The sequence below is a fragment of the Ipomoea triloba genome, chromosome 3, assembly GCF_003576645.1.
Source record: "Ipomoea triloba cultivar NCNSP0323 chromosome 3, ASM357664v1".
Taxonomy (NCBI): Eukaryota; Viridiplantae; Streptophyta; class Magnoliopsida; order Solanales; family Convolvulaceae; genus Ipomoea; species Ipomoea triloba.
The window spans coordinates 5,279,869-5,297,122 of record NC_044918.1 but is presented as its reverse complement, the minus strand read 5'-3'; the positions used below and the strand labels follow the sequence as shown (position 1 = coordinate 5,297,122).

The window sequence follows — 17,254 nt, the reverse complement described above, 5'->3', positions numbered from 1 at the left end:
GCGGTTTACCATATACTGTCATTTACAGATGGTTGGATATATAGTTAAAACTTCATTTTTAGTAACAATCTTCATTATTATTTGGTATTGTGTGTGTATGTATGTTTCGGAAAAAAAAAAAAAAAAAAACAAAGAGAACCTTTTTTTTTTTTTTTTTTTTTTGAAGGGAACCTTGTATCGTTAAAGATCAATTTTATGTATTCCTCCCCGCATGAAGTGACTGCCAAGTAACTGGTAGCTAGGAAGTTTGTTGAATGCTGAGTCAGTTGATTATTGGATGCTTATAACTACTGCACATGATGCGTTTGGTGACAGATTTTTCTAGTTCCAATCCGGCAATAAAAAGCCAACCTAGCTTGGTGCAACAAGAAATTCCGATATTAGGTGAAAAAAATAGTTGAAAATTCAGTAATTTGTGATAATTTGGTCCCTGCATTATGCAAAACCAAAGCCACCAACCCAGCCACCAGCTTGCACTTCATACCCAAAATACATATTAAAACAAATGAAGAGTGATACTGCCAGCGTTATTATATGCAATGATAAGATTACCTACCGAGATTTGGTAGAGAAATGAGCTAGCCATCCTGCATTTGTCATCCGCCTATTTGGCTTGTTTATATTCATATGGGAAACCTGGGGCCCTGCCTTTCAGTGAAAGATGCCCCGTTTCTGCCACGATAATTGAATTGTCATCTATCCATATATATCAGGTGGAGTTGAACCTCATTACTCATTAATATTAGGAATAAAACGTCCCCGAACTGAATTTCAAGAAATGGTTAGTTTCTTTACTTCACGTTTCGAAATTGTATTGATTTCTGTTCAGTTACTGTTCTTGCATGTCCATTCAACAACGCATTGGCAAGACGTGGAGGTGTTGAAGCAGCTCAAGAACAGCGTTAATCCCAGTTCAATCACTCCCGGTTCCTGTCTTGCCACCTGGGACTTCTCCCTCGATCCCTGCGACAATTTATTCACCGGAAACTTCACCTGCGGTTTCCGTTGCGACGTCGTCGTTTCCTCCCTATCCAGAGTCACGGAACTCGCTCTTGATCACTGGGGTTATTCCGGTTCACTCGGTTCCATTTCTTGGAACCTCCCTTACCTCCAAACCCTAGACCTCACCGCCAATTCTTTCCATGGCTCTATCCCTGATTCCCTCTCTCACCTCCTAAACCTCCGGAGAATCTCTCTGTCGCGTAATTTGTTTTCTGGGCCCATCCCCGCATCCCTCGGGGCGCTGTCTGGGCTTGAAGAGCTCTACCTCGATTATAACAACCTTGAAGGAACGGTCCCGTTGAGTATTAACCGTCTCAACAACCTTAAACGCCTCGACCTTCAAGGCAACAAGCTCACCGGGGAGCTTCCTCAGCTTCCCGGGTTGAATACCTTGTATTTCCTTGACGTCAGCAACAACAGGATCTCCGGCGAGCTTCCGGCTAAGCTCCCGGCATCTCTCGTCCAGCTCTCCATGAGGAACAACACGGTGGCGGGAAATCTTCCGGCGAGCATAACTGCCATGCTTTCTCTAGAAGTACTGGACCTGAGTCACAACAAACTCAGTGGGTCAATCCCCGCGCCTCTTTTCACCCACCCGTCTCTCCAACAGGTCACCGTTTCACATAACCAATTCGGGTCAATCGACGAACCCGCCGCCGGGAAATTGTTTCACGATTCCCAGCTTATTGCGGTGGACTTGAGCAATAACGAAATCCGCGGGTTTTTACCCGGGTTCTTGGGTTTAATGCCCAGATTATCGTCTCTGTCACTGGAGAACAACAAGTTGTCGGGTATTATACCGACCCAATACGCAATGAAGGTGATGGAGGCGGGTGAAGGGGAATCGCGGTTGGAGAGGCTGCTGCTCGGAAGCAACTACTTGTCCGGAGCAATCCCGGGTCCTCTGCTGGGTCTAAAACCGGGTTCTGCTAAAGTCCGACTGGGGGACAACTGTTTGTACCGTTGTCCGTTGAGATTATTTTTGTGTGAGGGCGGGAAACAAAAATCTTTGACGGACTGTAAGGCCTTGGGGCACGCTATTCCTTGAATAATGCCTCAATGTTTTAACGCCTCAATGTATGATATTTTTTTAAAGAAATATGAAAAATGACATTTTTTTCTAAGAGTTCTTGTCCCTGAATTGTTTCTTCAAGCTAATGCTAATAACATTTAGAGATAACCACAGTTCGATTTGAACTGAATCGAACCAAAATTGAAGGGACGGTTCTAATTACGGGTTAGAACTAGAACTCAAAAGATTCTAGTTTTGATTTATTAAAATCAGAAATCGAAACACCTCCAATTCTGAACCGGAAAGAAATAAAATAAAAAGGACTGAACTTGGATTATTTTAAAATAGAAAATACAATTTACCAAAAAAAAAGAAGAAGGTTCGAACAAGCAATTCAAATTAGAACAACCGATTTTTCATTTCCTAGAATTGTGAATCATCTGCTCGGAGCCGGAACCGTGGTCATATCTAGTAACATTAATATTAATGTTATAATTAATTAACATTAATAAATTATTTGTGTTTAAGTCTTAATTTTGTTTCTAGCATTAGTTTCAAATTATAATTATAATATTTACAAATGGTATTTGCTTTTTTTTTTTTTTTTTATGTGTGTTTGTTTTCTGCATTTATTATGATTCCCACATATAAGCAATAATTTGTTGGAAAACAAAAATAAATAAAATATGTATTGTAAGGGTAAAAGTGTCCATTTAATAGAAAAAGAGAAAACCGGTTACTTTTAATAGTCTAGGATATTAAATAGCAAAAGCAATAGTATGAACTAAATTTAAAATTGCCACAATGACACCAAATACACAAACCTCTAGTGGAATCAACTCTTTCTCAAAATTTCCAAGTTAATGTTCATTATGATCGTAGGAATTCCTAATTCAGTTTGTAGAGAAATTAACTTCTCTATAAATGTAGTGAATCGGATATCATTAGTATATTTAGAAATTCCGATTTCTGTCTCCCTCTCCGATCTTAATCTTCTGACAGTGTAAGTGTGGAACTATGAGCGATCTACCATGATTTAAGTTCACCAACATTTCAAATAAAATTATTCTGACAATCACTTAAAAATTCATAGTAAATTGTACACCAAAAAGAAAAGAGAAGACGAAGAAGAAGAAGAAAAAAAAAAGGAACCCCATACATAATTTGTGCTTAATTAGCAAATTTTAAAAACTTAATTTCACAATCATTTATAATTTAAAACAATGCACATATTAAGAATGATTTAAAATTTTGATGGAATTGATGAATCGGTACTAAGACCCAGACGGTTAGTTCTGGAGTGATTGGTCGGTAAGCATATGAGAGGTTGTCAAGTGGCTGAAAGGGGTGAATTGACGAGATTTCGATGCAACAAAGATAGAGATTTATGGAGATTTTTTTTGAAAAGAGATTTATGGAGATTTATTTCCTTAATAAAATAATTCCATTTTCCTAAATTTGGAACCTGATCTTTTACTTTTGATAGGTTGTTAGCACTAAATGCAGGCATGATTGATCGGGAATTTGGTGGTATTAATTTAGGAGATTTGTTTACTTTATCTTTTGTACTCGAGTGTAATTACACGACTAACCGGTAACCACTCCTAGGTCGTAAAACTAAAATGAATCATTATCTATAATTTATATCGTTTGAGCATACAAAAAACCTCAACACAGTAGTTCTGAACAGTTTTAGGTTGTAATGAAGGACGGTGGTCCGGTCCAGCTGTGTAGTAATATATACAGGGGCAATTGGGCCTTCATAAAAGTCCAGAAAAAGGATTCAGGGGTGTTGCGAGAATCGAACTCACGACCTCTCGCACCCGAAGCGAGAATCATACCACTAGACCAAACACCCAGTTCAATTGCAAAGAAAGCATTAAATAAATATCTAATAAAACATTTAACCACAGTTTCCATTGGGCTTCGATTTGGGCCCAATTTTTCTTTGGGCTTCAACTTGGGGCCCTATTCAGTGCATCCTGGGTCCTGGCCACCGAGAGGGTTTTAGGGAGGGTCATGACTCATGACTCTCTCGTATCTTTCTTTGTAATCTTCTTCTTCCTAGTAGAGAAGAGGAAGGTTACCTTTTAGGTCTTGTGACTCAAAAGCACTTTTGTGGCAGTGCCAATGGTGGGAGGTGGCGATGAATGAGTTTTGGCTTGGTAGATTTAAGGATTATTATTATTAGTGTTTTGAGGGTTGGATACGTAGGATTCTTTCAACAATAATAGGAACTATCAAAACCAAATATGCACGAGAAAAGTAGGAGAGCCACAAATACAATGATTTCTAAAATAAATGTACAAGTAAATATTCTAGAAAAGCTAAGTGATATTTATATTAACAAGTGTCAATATTTTGGGTATAATTGTCTAGACATATTCTAGCTGAGACTAAGAGTTTTAGAGACTCTCAACCTTGATTGGTAACAGTACAAGTGAAGTGAGTAGGGGCATTTGAGCTGTTCATAGAACTGATGTGGTGTTCCATGCCTACCCTAAACCCTAAACCCTAAACGCTCATGTCAATCATGCTACATGGAGGTTGTTGATGTGGTGTCCAACAAATTGGTAGTAGAAGGGAATCATTACTACTAATAAGCCTCACCTCATCACTGTTAGTCTCATTAAACACGATCAGTTTTCTTGTTAGACATGTCTAAAAATTATCTGTTAAACCAATATGTAATCCGGTCATCACTTTGTTTTTTGTTTCTCTAAATTTTCATAGTTCACTCTCTGTTTTTAAATTAAAAAATGCATTTAGTTAATTCACAAAATTTAAATTCTCTTTATATTTTTAAAATAATAATAATAATAAAAAAATCGTTAAAATGTTAATTCTCTCCCCCGGGCAACCATTGAAACCAGTTACTAGCTTCCGAACATGGAATGCCAAGATTCTAGATTAGTTTAATGATATTTACCAGCCCACAACCAAATTGACAAAATAGAAATGAAAAGACTGAAAGCAATACATTGTATTTAGTCAAAGTCTGCAATTAAATGCCAAGTGGGTACAGAACAAACCATAGATGACCACCATTTCCTACAACAACTGCGGTCCTATGTAGTGTTGTTGTTCTTAGCTTGTTCATACTACATAATATGATGGATGAATAGATAAATAATTTTTATAATATTTATAAGATATATATAATTATAAATGATATTATCAATAATAATCTTTAATAATATTTTGTACAATAATTTATGATATACATATCCTAGTCATTATGTCATTTATAACATTAATAAATAATTTTAACAGTTGACTGTACACAGTTTTGTAATATTAAAATTTAGTGACACTAATAAAACATTTACGGAGTCTAATGCATGCCGTTTCGACTCTTCAAAATTTTCAATTCTCATCTTTTGTCCATTCCCTCCGTCCCAAAGTCATGATTTTTGACAAATAAAATTAAATATTAACGTGAATTCTTTTCAACATTAATTAATTAACTAAAATATAAATAGGCATCTATAGTATGTAACATGTGAAAATGATGTGATATGCTCATTGAATGAGTGGTTTTACTCATGACGACTAAAACATGTACCTTAACTTTCATTTTTAATTGTAAATAGTTTTCCACTAAGCTTTATATTAAATGGGTGTTAAATCTCAAAATATTATCGTCAAATTCATTAATATGATTATCTCTTTTAACAAATTATGTGGGTTAATTTAATATGAAAATAATTTACGGATTGCTCCTTTAGCCTAATGTCACGTGGTCATGCCTATGCCCAATCCAAGTATCGCAACACCACCAATTATAATTGTTAAATAAATATATTTTGGAAAAATTCTCAATCGAGTTGGTTAAACAATTGACTTGATAACCACAAACTTTCACATTTGATTATTGGTAGGAGCTGCCTATTGGTCTTCTTAGTTTGAGCCGATAAGCTATGAGCAACCTACATATACTGGTTTAATTACCTCATTGTAGTCTTTTGCCTTCGAGGTCACAAGGTGGATTTCACACACATCACACCTCTGGGTATGTAGCAGATTTCGTAAATTAAAAAGATAACTCTATTTTGACAATATTAAAAAATAATTCTCTCTCATAAATTTTAATTGATATATATATATATATATATATATATATATATATATAATAAATGCTTTATATGGCCAAGACCTTGTAGTTTAGTAGCACCCGGTTGCACTTCCATATGAAAGGGAGTGAGTTTGAGCCTTAGTGCAGGCGATATTGGATTACATTTATGATAATTTCCCCTCATGAATTCTATCACCTTATAGTGTTAACCTTTTGAGTGGTAATAAAATTTAGCTTAACAATATTAGAATAATTTATATATTTATAATAATTTTACTTTACATTTTACAATATGATTTTTATATTTATTAACTTAATTTTTATTAATATTTAAAATTAATTATGTTATCATATAATTCTCTAATTAAAAGAGATAATCATAATCATATTAACCCAAATATTCTGTAATGGTAATGGTAAATGTATCAGTAGAGTTGGATATAAATATAATATCTGTAACTCTAAATATATTATCATCGCAATTAATAAAGAATTGATTGATTTATTTCTATGGACGACGTAGGCACACTGCCAAGCCAAGTAATTTTATTTTATTTTTTGAGTTTTTTTGTTTGTTTGTTCTTGATTTATCAATCTCGTTTGTGTTATAAATTGGAAACAAAATTCTCGAGTTTTGAATATTATTGAGAGCGAGTAATAATTTGGATTAAATTTGTGTGATTGTCAATTCATCATACCACTGCAGTTTCCAAAGACTTTGGGTTAAATTGTTGTGATTGTCAAATTGTCACAACTCATAACAATCTTGTGATAGACTTTTGGATTAGATAATGTGAATATCATTTATCAGCAGTTGAACCGATGATTGCCGTCTAGTTTCAGTTTAACGTTAATTAAGACCTAAGCTATCCACTAGTTCCAAAATAGCTTCTACCAACCAAATTTTGTATTGTTTACAAGCTCTTAATTTGCTAATTTAATTTTTGAATTGTTTAACTTTTATTGGTAGATTGTTTTTGTTATATTAGACATAAGAGTTTAAACGTTATCATAAATCGATAGAGTTAATTCGAAGAATGATCTCTTAACTATTGACATTTATCAATTTTTGTCATTAACTTTCTATTTCACAAGTTCCTTGATTATTGATTTTAATTTAAATTTGGTACTCATGTTAAATATTTGTTTATTATGAGTTTAACGTTAAGGTAAAAATGTAAAAATTGATTTGTTACTTGGGCAAAAATGGTTTCATAATTAAACTTCATATACTAGGTTCATTATTAGTTGGAATGTAAAGAATAGGTTGATGCATAAGCCAATTTGGTCCAGACTATTGATAAGTCTTTACCCCAAATTTGATGTGATTACATGATTTTTACATTCTTATCCTTAAATTAAACGCCTATTAAATAAATATTTTACTGGAGGGCCAAATCTATAACAAAATCAATAGTCAATGGATCAATTATGATCGATTTAAAAGTGAAGGATAATAAAAATTAATAAATGTGAATAGTCAATAAACAATTCTTGAAATTAATTCTAAACCGATAATATGATAAACTATTTTTCATCATTTTAATTATATACACACACATATATATACATATAAGAGTATTCGAATATAATGGCTGCCATTTTCCTTGATGTACCACTCTCATTCACTATATTCATATTTGAAAATTTTCAACGCAAAATAAAGAATTAAAGAATTTATTTAGTGCACGTACAAAATTCTAAAGACACCAATAGTCTAAAGAGGTCGTCAAACTAATGTGATTCTTTCAAAGAAAATTCAACTAATAATATAATGTTATAAAATACTGACAATTTCTATTCATGATATTAGTGAAAGTATAAATTCAAGGGTCCTAAAGTCATACATATACCACCTAATAATTCTTTGTAGCTTGAATTCTTCAGGAACAATTTTCCCTGAATATTTTGAAAACAAAAAGAAATTCAAAATTTCAAAATGTAACATGTGAAAAGTCAAAAATAACAAATAAAATAAAAATAAGTGTACACAAAAAAAAAATACAGTTCAAATTCTATCTCCATTGAAATGGGCGCTTCCAGTTTCCACCACTTAGTGACAGATTATCAATAACATAGCCATGCACTTATGCTGAAAGTGAAAGCAAATATAATGCATCCATTAATATTAATAAATGTTGAGAGATTTAATTTTGCAGTACAAAATTATTACTTGAGATATTTTAGTTTGTCCCCCCTGGTTTCATGATGAGGTCACAGTGACAAGAGATTGAAGTAAGAAGCCATTGTGGGAATCTCTATCCGATTATGAAATGTTACCCAAAATTTTTTATAATCTGTATATGAAAAAAATGACAAAAATAAGAGATAACGATAGACGTAGATCATTAACAGGTTCAAGTTAAAAGAGTTTGTGTAGGCAATTATAACTAGGTTATATTACTTGATATTCTTTGTTATGCCGTTCGCAAACCACCCTAAATGATTAAGAGTTTTATTTTCTCGTTACTCGTTGAATTCAAGTTTAGGCCAATCCATTTATGTTAGGATTATTGTTCAATCTATGACAACATTAAATATTTATGTTGTTAAAAAAATTCAATATTAATTTAATTCAACAATGAAGACATATATATATATATATATATATATATATATATATATATATAATACATTTGTATGCCATCAAGTAATCATGCTCAAATTTTAACATTAATCATGACAAATTATTCAACAATATATTTTTATACCATCAAATAATACTCACATTTTTAACATTAAACATGACAATTTATTTAACACGGTTGTCTTTTCATACTATAGTGCTCTTAGTTACTTGTAGTTTTATTTAATCCTTTTTTTGTCGATAAATAATGTGATGATTGGTGAATTCTGTTTGTCATCATTATCTGACATGATCAGACAATAATCTTATTTTAAGATTGCCCAAAATATAATCTTACACCCCTTTTTAATTAAGACTCGATTATATATTATAGGAATTTGTGGGATATTTGGAACAACAATGGATGCAATCTGATACAACTTTGGGATTGTATTTGGAATCCTCTTTTTTGAATCAAGAGCTAAACTTCAGAAGTGAGAGAGAAGAGACACGACTGTGTTTCGAGTGATAACTCAACTCTAAATGATTATGCGTGATACCTAACTCCGGCAAGAAAAGGGATATAAAGAGAAGAGAAATTGTCATTATATTCTTCCGTGCCTTTCTTCATATATATAAGTATGTATATATACAGAATAATAAAATTACTATAGTATAACTACCCATGATTCCACTATACACTAATAATAATAATAATAATAATAATAATAATAATAATAATAATAATAATAGAAACAATAACAACGGTGCCCATGGTTGTATCAAAGTCCGTAAATTATATTGTGGATCGCAGCATCAAAACACCATCGTTTTGATTAATGAAAACAGACGGACGAAACGGTATCCTCCGCGCAATTGCAGTTCCCTTTCAACACAACTGCAGTATCAGTTCAACACAATTGCAGTTCCAAACAGATAAAACGATCTCTGTTCCACGCAACTGCAGTTCTCTTTCAACACAACTGCACTATCAGTTCAACACAACTGCAGTATCAACCATGACCACGGTCACGTCCACGGTATAACAATTGATCAAAGTCCAACTCAAAGTATTTACCTACTCACAAAAGGTAAAATTTGTTTGTTACAAGGGCCTCACATTCTAGGCAGATAAATAATGATGGATAAATCACGATTTCTTAGCAGTCTATTAGGTGGAAGGATCAATGCTTGGTGCTCATAAAAAGCTCATCACATTAGATGTAATTTTGACACTGCGGCTGTCAAGTTTTGATCATGTACTATTGCCTACATTGTACTATCTAATGACCAATTGAGCTACCCGTACCGATACTCAGAATATTTACTTATCTGTAGAGGCAACGGAGTCAATCAACTGAGCTGATGACATAGAAGATTTGAGGCCAACTACTCAAGTGACAGATAGAATATCTGTTCATTAAAAGTTTTGTATAAATAGCTTGTAGGGAAATAATACGAAAACTAATTTCCTAAACAAGCACAAAACCAAAGATAAATGGTTTAGTTCGAGTCGTCACACTCTCTTAAAAAACCTTATTTGCTACTTTTCTTTGGTGCTAGGGGCGGCGTTGTAGCCTAGGTTTCTCAGGATAAAACGAACTACGACTTAATGTTTGAATACTCAAACAAATTAGCCCGATGAACTAGAACATGGTTAAACACATAAAATTTGGAGAGAGAAATATGTAGGATGTTTTCTTCTTGTTAAAAAATTCATCTACTCACGAATATGTATATGATAAGAGATTAAATAGCATTTAACTTGACATTTACACTAATATTAAAATCAGTCTTTGTAACTTTCATAACATATAATATTTAATCTGAAAAATAATTTTAAAAATTAAAATTAGAATTAATTTAAAATTAATTCTAAAAGGGCCTTGTATATATAGTAGTTAAAATCACTTTTTTTTTTGAAGAAGGTTAATCCTAGTTAATATTGTCAATTTTCTCATTATGTATATAGTTGTTTTATATAACCCCCCCCCTCCCCCTCCCCCTCCCCCTCATAGTAAAGTGAAAGATACGTAAATATAATTATTTCTTATCATCAAGTAATTATAAAATAATAAATTTAGTAATAAATGTATAATATTACTTTTTTAGCACACATGATACATATTACATCAAACAAGATGTGTTGAGTGTGTCTATATATATATCTTTAAAGTATCATTTTAATTAATTATTATAAGCCATCTCCAACTTGCTTAAACGCTTAGTTTCTTGTGTGAGTTATAAAGCAAAGTCAAAGATAGATACACTTTGATGCAGAAGCTTTTTGTGATAATTTGGTTTACTTAGAAGTTTAAGCCAATCTGATTTAATTTCTTGTTTATATATGTATAATGGAATGATCTCATTGGGGGGCAGTTAATAGTGACGATTATATTAAATACCAAGCTCTCATCAATTTGCTACCAATCATTGTTGACTAGATTTAAAAAGAAAAATATTTGCAGAGCTGAAAATTGAGCTTATGATTTTTTTTTAAGTATAAATTGATATTGTTAGACCATACAATTTTGATTAATGCAAGTTTAAATTCAGCTGAAGTAAATTTTTGTGATATAGCGGGTTAAGAATAAATATATGTGATATACTTTGATACATCTGTTAAGATGGCATGTTTATCACTATGCTAAAAAAGTTATAATTAGTAATAAAGAGAAGACGTAACTTTGTTTTAAGTTTTTACGTACATTTATATCACATCAAAAGTTATGCTATTTCAATTCTATAATAGGATGTATAAATTGACTCTCCAAACTTTGTTGAACTCCGATCCATCTTTAGATTTCAATGTGTGGGATATATTATCAACAATCCTACAAAATGAAGCTATATATGTTATAACCTCACTAAGAGATCAAATTCATGACTAAAATTTTTACCCTTATTAGGACTCTTGTAATTGCATAAGATTGACTTTGAGATTACGTAATTTTCAGTTTTTCATCACTATATAAACCACACCTTTAATTTGTAATTTGTAATTTAATTGTCGGTGTAAATATTGCATTAGTACGTAATTATGCACACATCTTTTTAATTTAATGACCAAAAATTTGGAGGCAACTCCAACAGAGTTACATTAGTTGGAGAATAGACTAGTAACCACAATATTTCAAGTTCGACTCATAGTAACCACAATATTTCAAGTTCGACTTATGGAGAAAATTGTTTGTGATTTTTTATCAAATAAAATTACAACACTTCTCACTTAAAATGCATTTTCAGTAATTATCATGCGCTTCTCGTAAATTAAGTATTAGATTTTTAATTTATAAATTAATTTAATTACTCATTTACTTGTTCATCACGGATACGAGCCACACTGAAGTAAGCCTCGTCCTGCCTCCCCGCGCCGTCCCCGTTTATTATAAAACTGATAATTTAATTATATTGGGAGAAGATAATTTAATTATTTATAAATTTTGCAAATTCAATACGGTCGTCATGCTTGATAAGTCTACAAATGCTCATCAAGTAAAATTGTTGCGTAAACATTAATAACTAAGAAAAATATTAATAATGTAATTATTTAATCTTATAATGATCTGTCTATGCATTAAATAAATTAAGTCTTCCCTGTGAATTACAATATAACAAAAGGCAGTATCCTCTTTAAAACAAATAATCTCGATTATATTTTAAATATTAGATCAAAGATTTATCATCATGCCAAAATTTATAACTACTAGTAAATAAGTAATTTTGTTTTTTTTTTTTGTTTTTTTGCTATTTTTAAATAACAGGTTCTTTCTAATGCATGATTAGCAAAATGTTCTTCAAATTTTCAATATAGATGAACTTTGTTTTCAATTTTCTACTTTTCTATCTATTAGAAGAATAAGAAAAGAATCACTAAACTTATTGAGTTGACTTCTCATTAATGTATTATCGCATCGGAAATTCGTCCAAATTTTGATGATATTTTCTTATTCAAGTTTCTTTTGTTATAATTAGGTTCTTGCTCATTGCCGGAAGCTAAACTTTAATTTAATTAACATTCTACGCATCAGCCTAGCAAATGATAATATAATAAATAAATAAATAAATAAATAAATAAATAAATATTTAAAAAAGCTAAATTGTTATTTTTACAAAATGGAGTTTGGAAGTTTTAACCCAAAGCAGACCACCTAACTCGAAAACGATGGCGATCAAATCCAATAACGCATAATTTTATCATGTGGAAACCAATCATTCTTAACTTCCCACTTCTACGTGGCCGGTCATTTATTAATTCTTTTCATACTAAACCCCAAATAAAATTTGGAGAATATATCGAGGAAGGAAAAAGTCGGTCTTATGCAATATTTTTTATTTAAAATGAAATAATTTTTATGGTTTCATAGAAATTAAAAGTATTGTATTGTATAATTGAGAATTAATCAATCGATTAACTGAACCAAATTAATCAAAAATTTTAAACCTTTTAAGGCTTTAACTGTTAATTAAAATCGAATTAATTGAATCGAATTTTTTTTGATTAATTGAACTATTTAATTAAATTTTAAAATCCTTAAAATTATAAATAAAAATTATTACATATTACATCAATACCTATATATATATATATTCAAACCTCATTAATTGATTTTGATGGACAAAATGGGAAAAACTGAAATTAAATGTGAAATGAAGAAATTTAAACATCCTTATGTGGCTGGTTTAATTTGTCACAGATTATATATCCAATCGAATAATTCCCAATATTTGCAAAATTGTTGGTAAATTGACCTTTCAACTATTGATTTTGTTGGACAAAAGTTTAGATGGTTGAGTTTAATTTCTTGCCATCAAAATGTGACACTAAATAATTACTCAAATATGAAAAAATAAAGTTAGGTTGTTCATTATATTCACTACTAACTAGAACTTTTGATGTAATGATAACCATTATTTGATTTGACAATTGATATTAAAGTAATTCACAGGTTAATTACATTATATGATATGAGTCTCTTTGCTGTTTGAGTCATAAGAATATCAATATATGATTTTAGTTGTTTAATTAAAAAATCACTTGGTTATACACAAAAATGAATAAATAAACTTAATAAGTCAGTGATCAATAATATAGGCAGACCATTATCGTTGGCTGTTATTACTGAACGCCGTGTGCCTGTTTGAAATTTTAATACGAATTGAAATATCTTACCTGTAAGACTTAGAATTTCGTACAGAGTTGGCCAACTTATGCAATCGAATATTTATAATCTATCTAGACCAAAAATTTATTATATACCCTACTAAGAGGATTATATATGACAACTGACAAGTCACACCAAAAGAATATTGATAAAAAACAAATTCAATATGCTTAGGAGTATTTTTCACTTTTGGTGTCACATTTATTGAATTATTTTCACTTTTGGTCTTCAATTATTAATATGTTCATTTTTTGTCTCACGACTAGTGGATCATTTCCACATTTGGTCCATGATTATTAACTTATCCACATTTAGTCCTCCGGCCTAATATTTGGTCATCGGTGACCAAATTTTTTAGTTGAAAAATTTTCATAGAAAATGACAACATTTTCCTTCAAATAAAATAAGTCACTTAACTATTATGCGCTAATGTTCAATAACATAGATAAACAAATTTGGTTACCGATGACTAAAAATTAGGCCGGATCGAAGGAAAAATGTGATAACGTCTTAAAAGTCGTGGGACCAAACATGAAAAAATTAATAATCGAAGACAAAATAGGGAAATAATCTAATATTCGTGAGACCAAATTTAAAAAAAAAAATTAATAGTCAGAAACCAAATATATAAATGATTCAATAATCGCGGGATCAAAAATAAAATAAAATAAAAACTCAAATTTAAATACAAAAATTATACTCTATCTAGTCACACAATCACTCCTTTAATTTTAAGGCAAACATAACAATATTCAATAACAAATGGTTTATAATATTAAAAATGACCGATTATAAAATATACTTCTAAATCAAATAATAGGGAAATTGGTGATTACTCAGTCTTCAAAAAAAAATAAAAATTGTTGATTACTCGTGGATTAGCTTATTCAACGATAAAATAATCAGATAAAAATTGAGATATTATATAAAGTGTTTATGTCTTAACAAAAATTAAAAGGGAAATACATATTAATATTTTTTTAAATGATATTATATTGCAAGTCGCTCTCCTAATTATGTGTCCGCAAGCTGGCCATTCGCTTTCAAATCTTTAGTTATTTACTTTGTAAATTAAATGATTCAAGAAGTATGGGTGTAAATCCTTGCAAGTCAAGTCAAGTTTTCCTGTGCTCTAGATTTTAATCCCGTAACTTTTCATGTGCTTCAGGTGCGAATCAATCTTCTCATGTGAACTAAAAGAAATACACCATAAATATAATTAGTACATGAATGTATAATTATTCTAACTCCACGACTACATACTATATAAATGCATTGCACCTACTATATTAATGCATCGAAATTACTACATGAATGCATCAAAATGACTAGAATGCACCAAAATTACTAGAGTGCACAACAAACATTCACGCGCATCCTCCCGGTTTTTGTGCATTCGTGTAGTACTACTTATGGTGCATTCCTTCCTAAGTTTGCAGGTTTGCATTGGAAGACTGGTTCTCATTTGAACACAACTATATATATCATAACTTGTTTTTAAAGAAAAACTATAAGAACCAATTTCAATCATCCATCCCATTTGGTCAGATTTAACGTTTCTAGAGCAAGGAAGGAAAAAAAAAATCTTGGTAACATTTTAGTTTTTTTTTTTTTTTTTTTTTTTCAATTTTGAAAGTGCAATGTGCTTAGGATTCATTTTTAGAGTTTATGATTTAATTTTTTCGTTTATGAGATGGTTTCAAGTTTTTATTATTTAGGGTTTAGTATTTATGATTTTAGAATGTTAGTCAATATCGCCTCTACTGAAGCTTGAACACACCCCCTCCCATGTAGGGTGCAACTAGACCACAAGGTCTTTGGCGTTGAGGTTAGTTCTTGGTTTTTCTTAAATAATAAATTTTAATGTGAGTGTGGTCCTATATATATAGTTGAATATATAGTTGGTGATTTTGACCGCAACCATAGATTTATGTTTAATTTGCTTCTAAATATTGGTGGTGGTAGAAATTTTCAAATGTTCTTATCCGTGGCCTTCTCATTACTATGGTTGAAATTACTTGCTCCAGAGCCTCCGATCCGACAGCGATGTTCACAACTCACAAGATCAAATGACGTTTTCGCAAGTTGATATGCCGCTCTCCAAACCTTAATTATATTATTAACTCCATTATTTTACGTCGAAAATTTCAAAATGATTAATGTTGATTATTATTGCAAGTTTTATTTTAAATATAATTTTTATGATTGTGGATGAGATGCAGGTGTGACTCTCTTTTAGTTTCAACTATTTTAAAACCCGATACTCTTTGAGATCCTATCCTGTATAAACATTGTATATTGATTGAGAAAACATGAATTACTAAATTTAGTCACTCACTTATTATCAAAGTGGTTAATTCGGTAGTTCAGTTACTAAATTTGCCACCAATAATATGTCACTCTAAATCGATATCGAATGACATATATGCAATTTTCACCTTAGCGGCCGTTGCATTACGGTGCTCGTAGCACAAATAAATAACAATATCAATTAAGTCGCACAACTTATCATATCCCATCATTTTCTAGGGTGGCTAAAATAATGGTCCAATCTTCTAAATGCTTTGTGTGAAAATGTGAAATTAAAGCATAATGCACGAAACTATAAGCCATTAATTTCTTACAAAGCGCCAAGCAGGATATATTAGGGTTGTTAATGAAATAATTCATTGTATGACAATATATTAGGGTTCATCAAGATTTTTTTTTGAGGGTGTAAATCACACATTTTCAAGATTATTTTCATGAGGTGCAAGGTGAGGTGATGCTTTCCATGGTTCTGGAGTCTAATCTAATTCATAAGTAAGGAAACAAGTTTATATCATCAATGGCGACGTTTAATTTCCATCAAATTATTTTCCTCATCATTGCCATTAAGGTTGTTATGATGCCTGTTTTTTATGGGACAAGTGTTTGCCAATTATAGGATTTTTATTTTTTATTTTTGGATTTTTTTTAAATTTCTTATATTGCAAGTTAAATATATTATCCAAGTGATGGTGATGATGCGTAAGACATTAAAATAGATGGAAACTACAAAAAAAAAAAAAAAGATAATGTACGAAGAAAAAGAATAAGTGCCTTGATTACAAACTACAAATAAATATTAAAAGGACACTTTAAAAAAAAATACAATATAGTAGTAAGTATAATGTAACTATTGGAATTGGATATTCTAAAATAATGAATTTGGGTTATAAGCTAACCCAAGACAATGCTGATAGCTCAATGGGGACGTAAAAACAGTCTAGAATGGGTCGAGGTACCGGCACAGTTGCACTGGGGAGGTTGACTTAATCTTTAGGGGCAAATTATTTTATAAATTACGGTCTAAAATGACGTTATTTTGATGTTAAAAGAAAAAATGTCTTGCTCCACGTATGTGTTAGATAATGAACATTATTTGGTAAGATAATGTATTTTATAAATCATAA

The 17,254-nt window shown here is 31.1% G+C and overlaps 1 protein-coding gene and 1 non-coding gene across 2 annotated transcripts; one reads left to right on the top strand and one right to left on the bottom strand.

Annotated features, from left to right (window-relative positions):
• The first annotated feature begins 760 nt into the window (after positions 1 to 760).
• On the top strand, positions 761 to 2,126 carry LOC116014052 (receptor-like protein kinase 5). The gene has a single exon (XM_031254039.1). It carries the CDS (start codon positions 779 to 781, stop codon positions 2,048 to 2,050), a length of 1,272 nt encoding a protein of 423 aa, XP_031109899.1. The 5' UTR covers positions 761 to 778; the 3' UTR covers positions 2,051 to 2,126.
• A 1,674-nt stretch (positions 2,127 to 3,800) lies between these two features.
• TRNAP-CGG lies at positions 3,801 to 3,872 on the bottom strand. Its single transcript has one exon. It is a non-coding gene; the product is annotated as a tRNA-Pro (tRNA).
• Between the last annotated feature and the right edge of the window lie 13,382 nt (positions 3,873 to 17,254).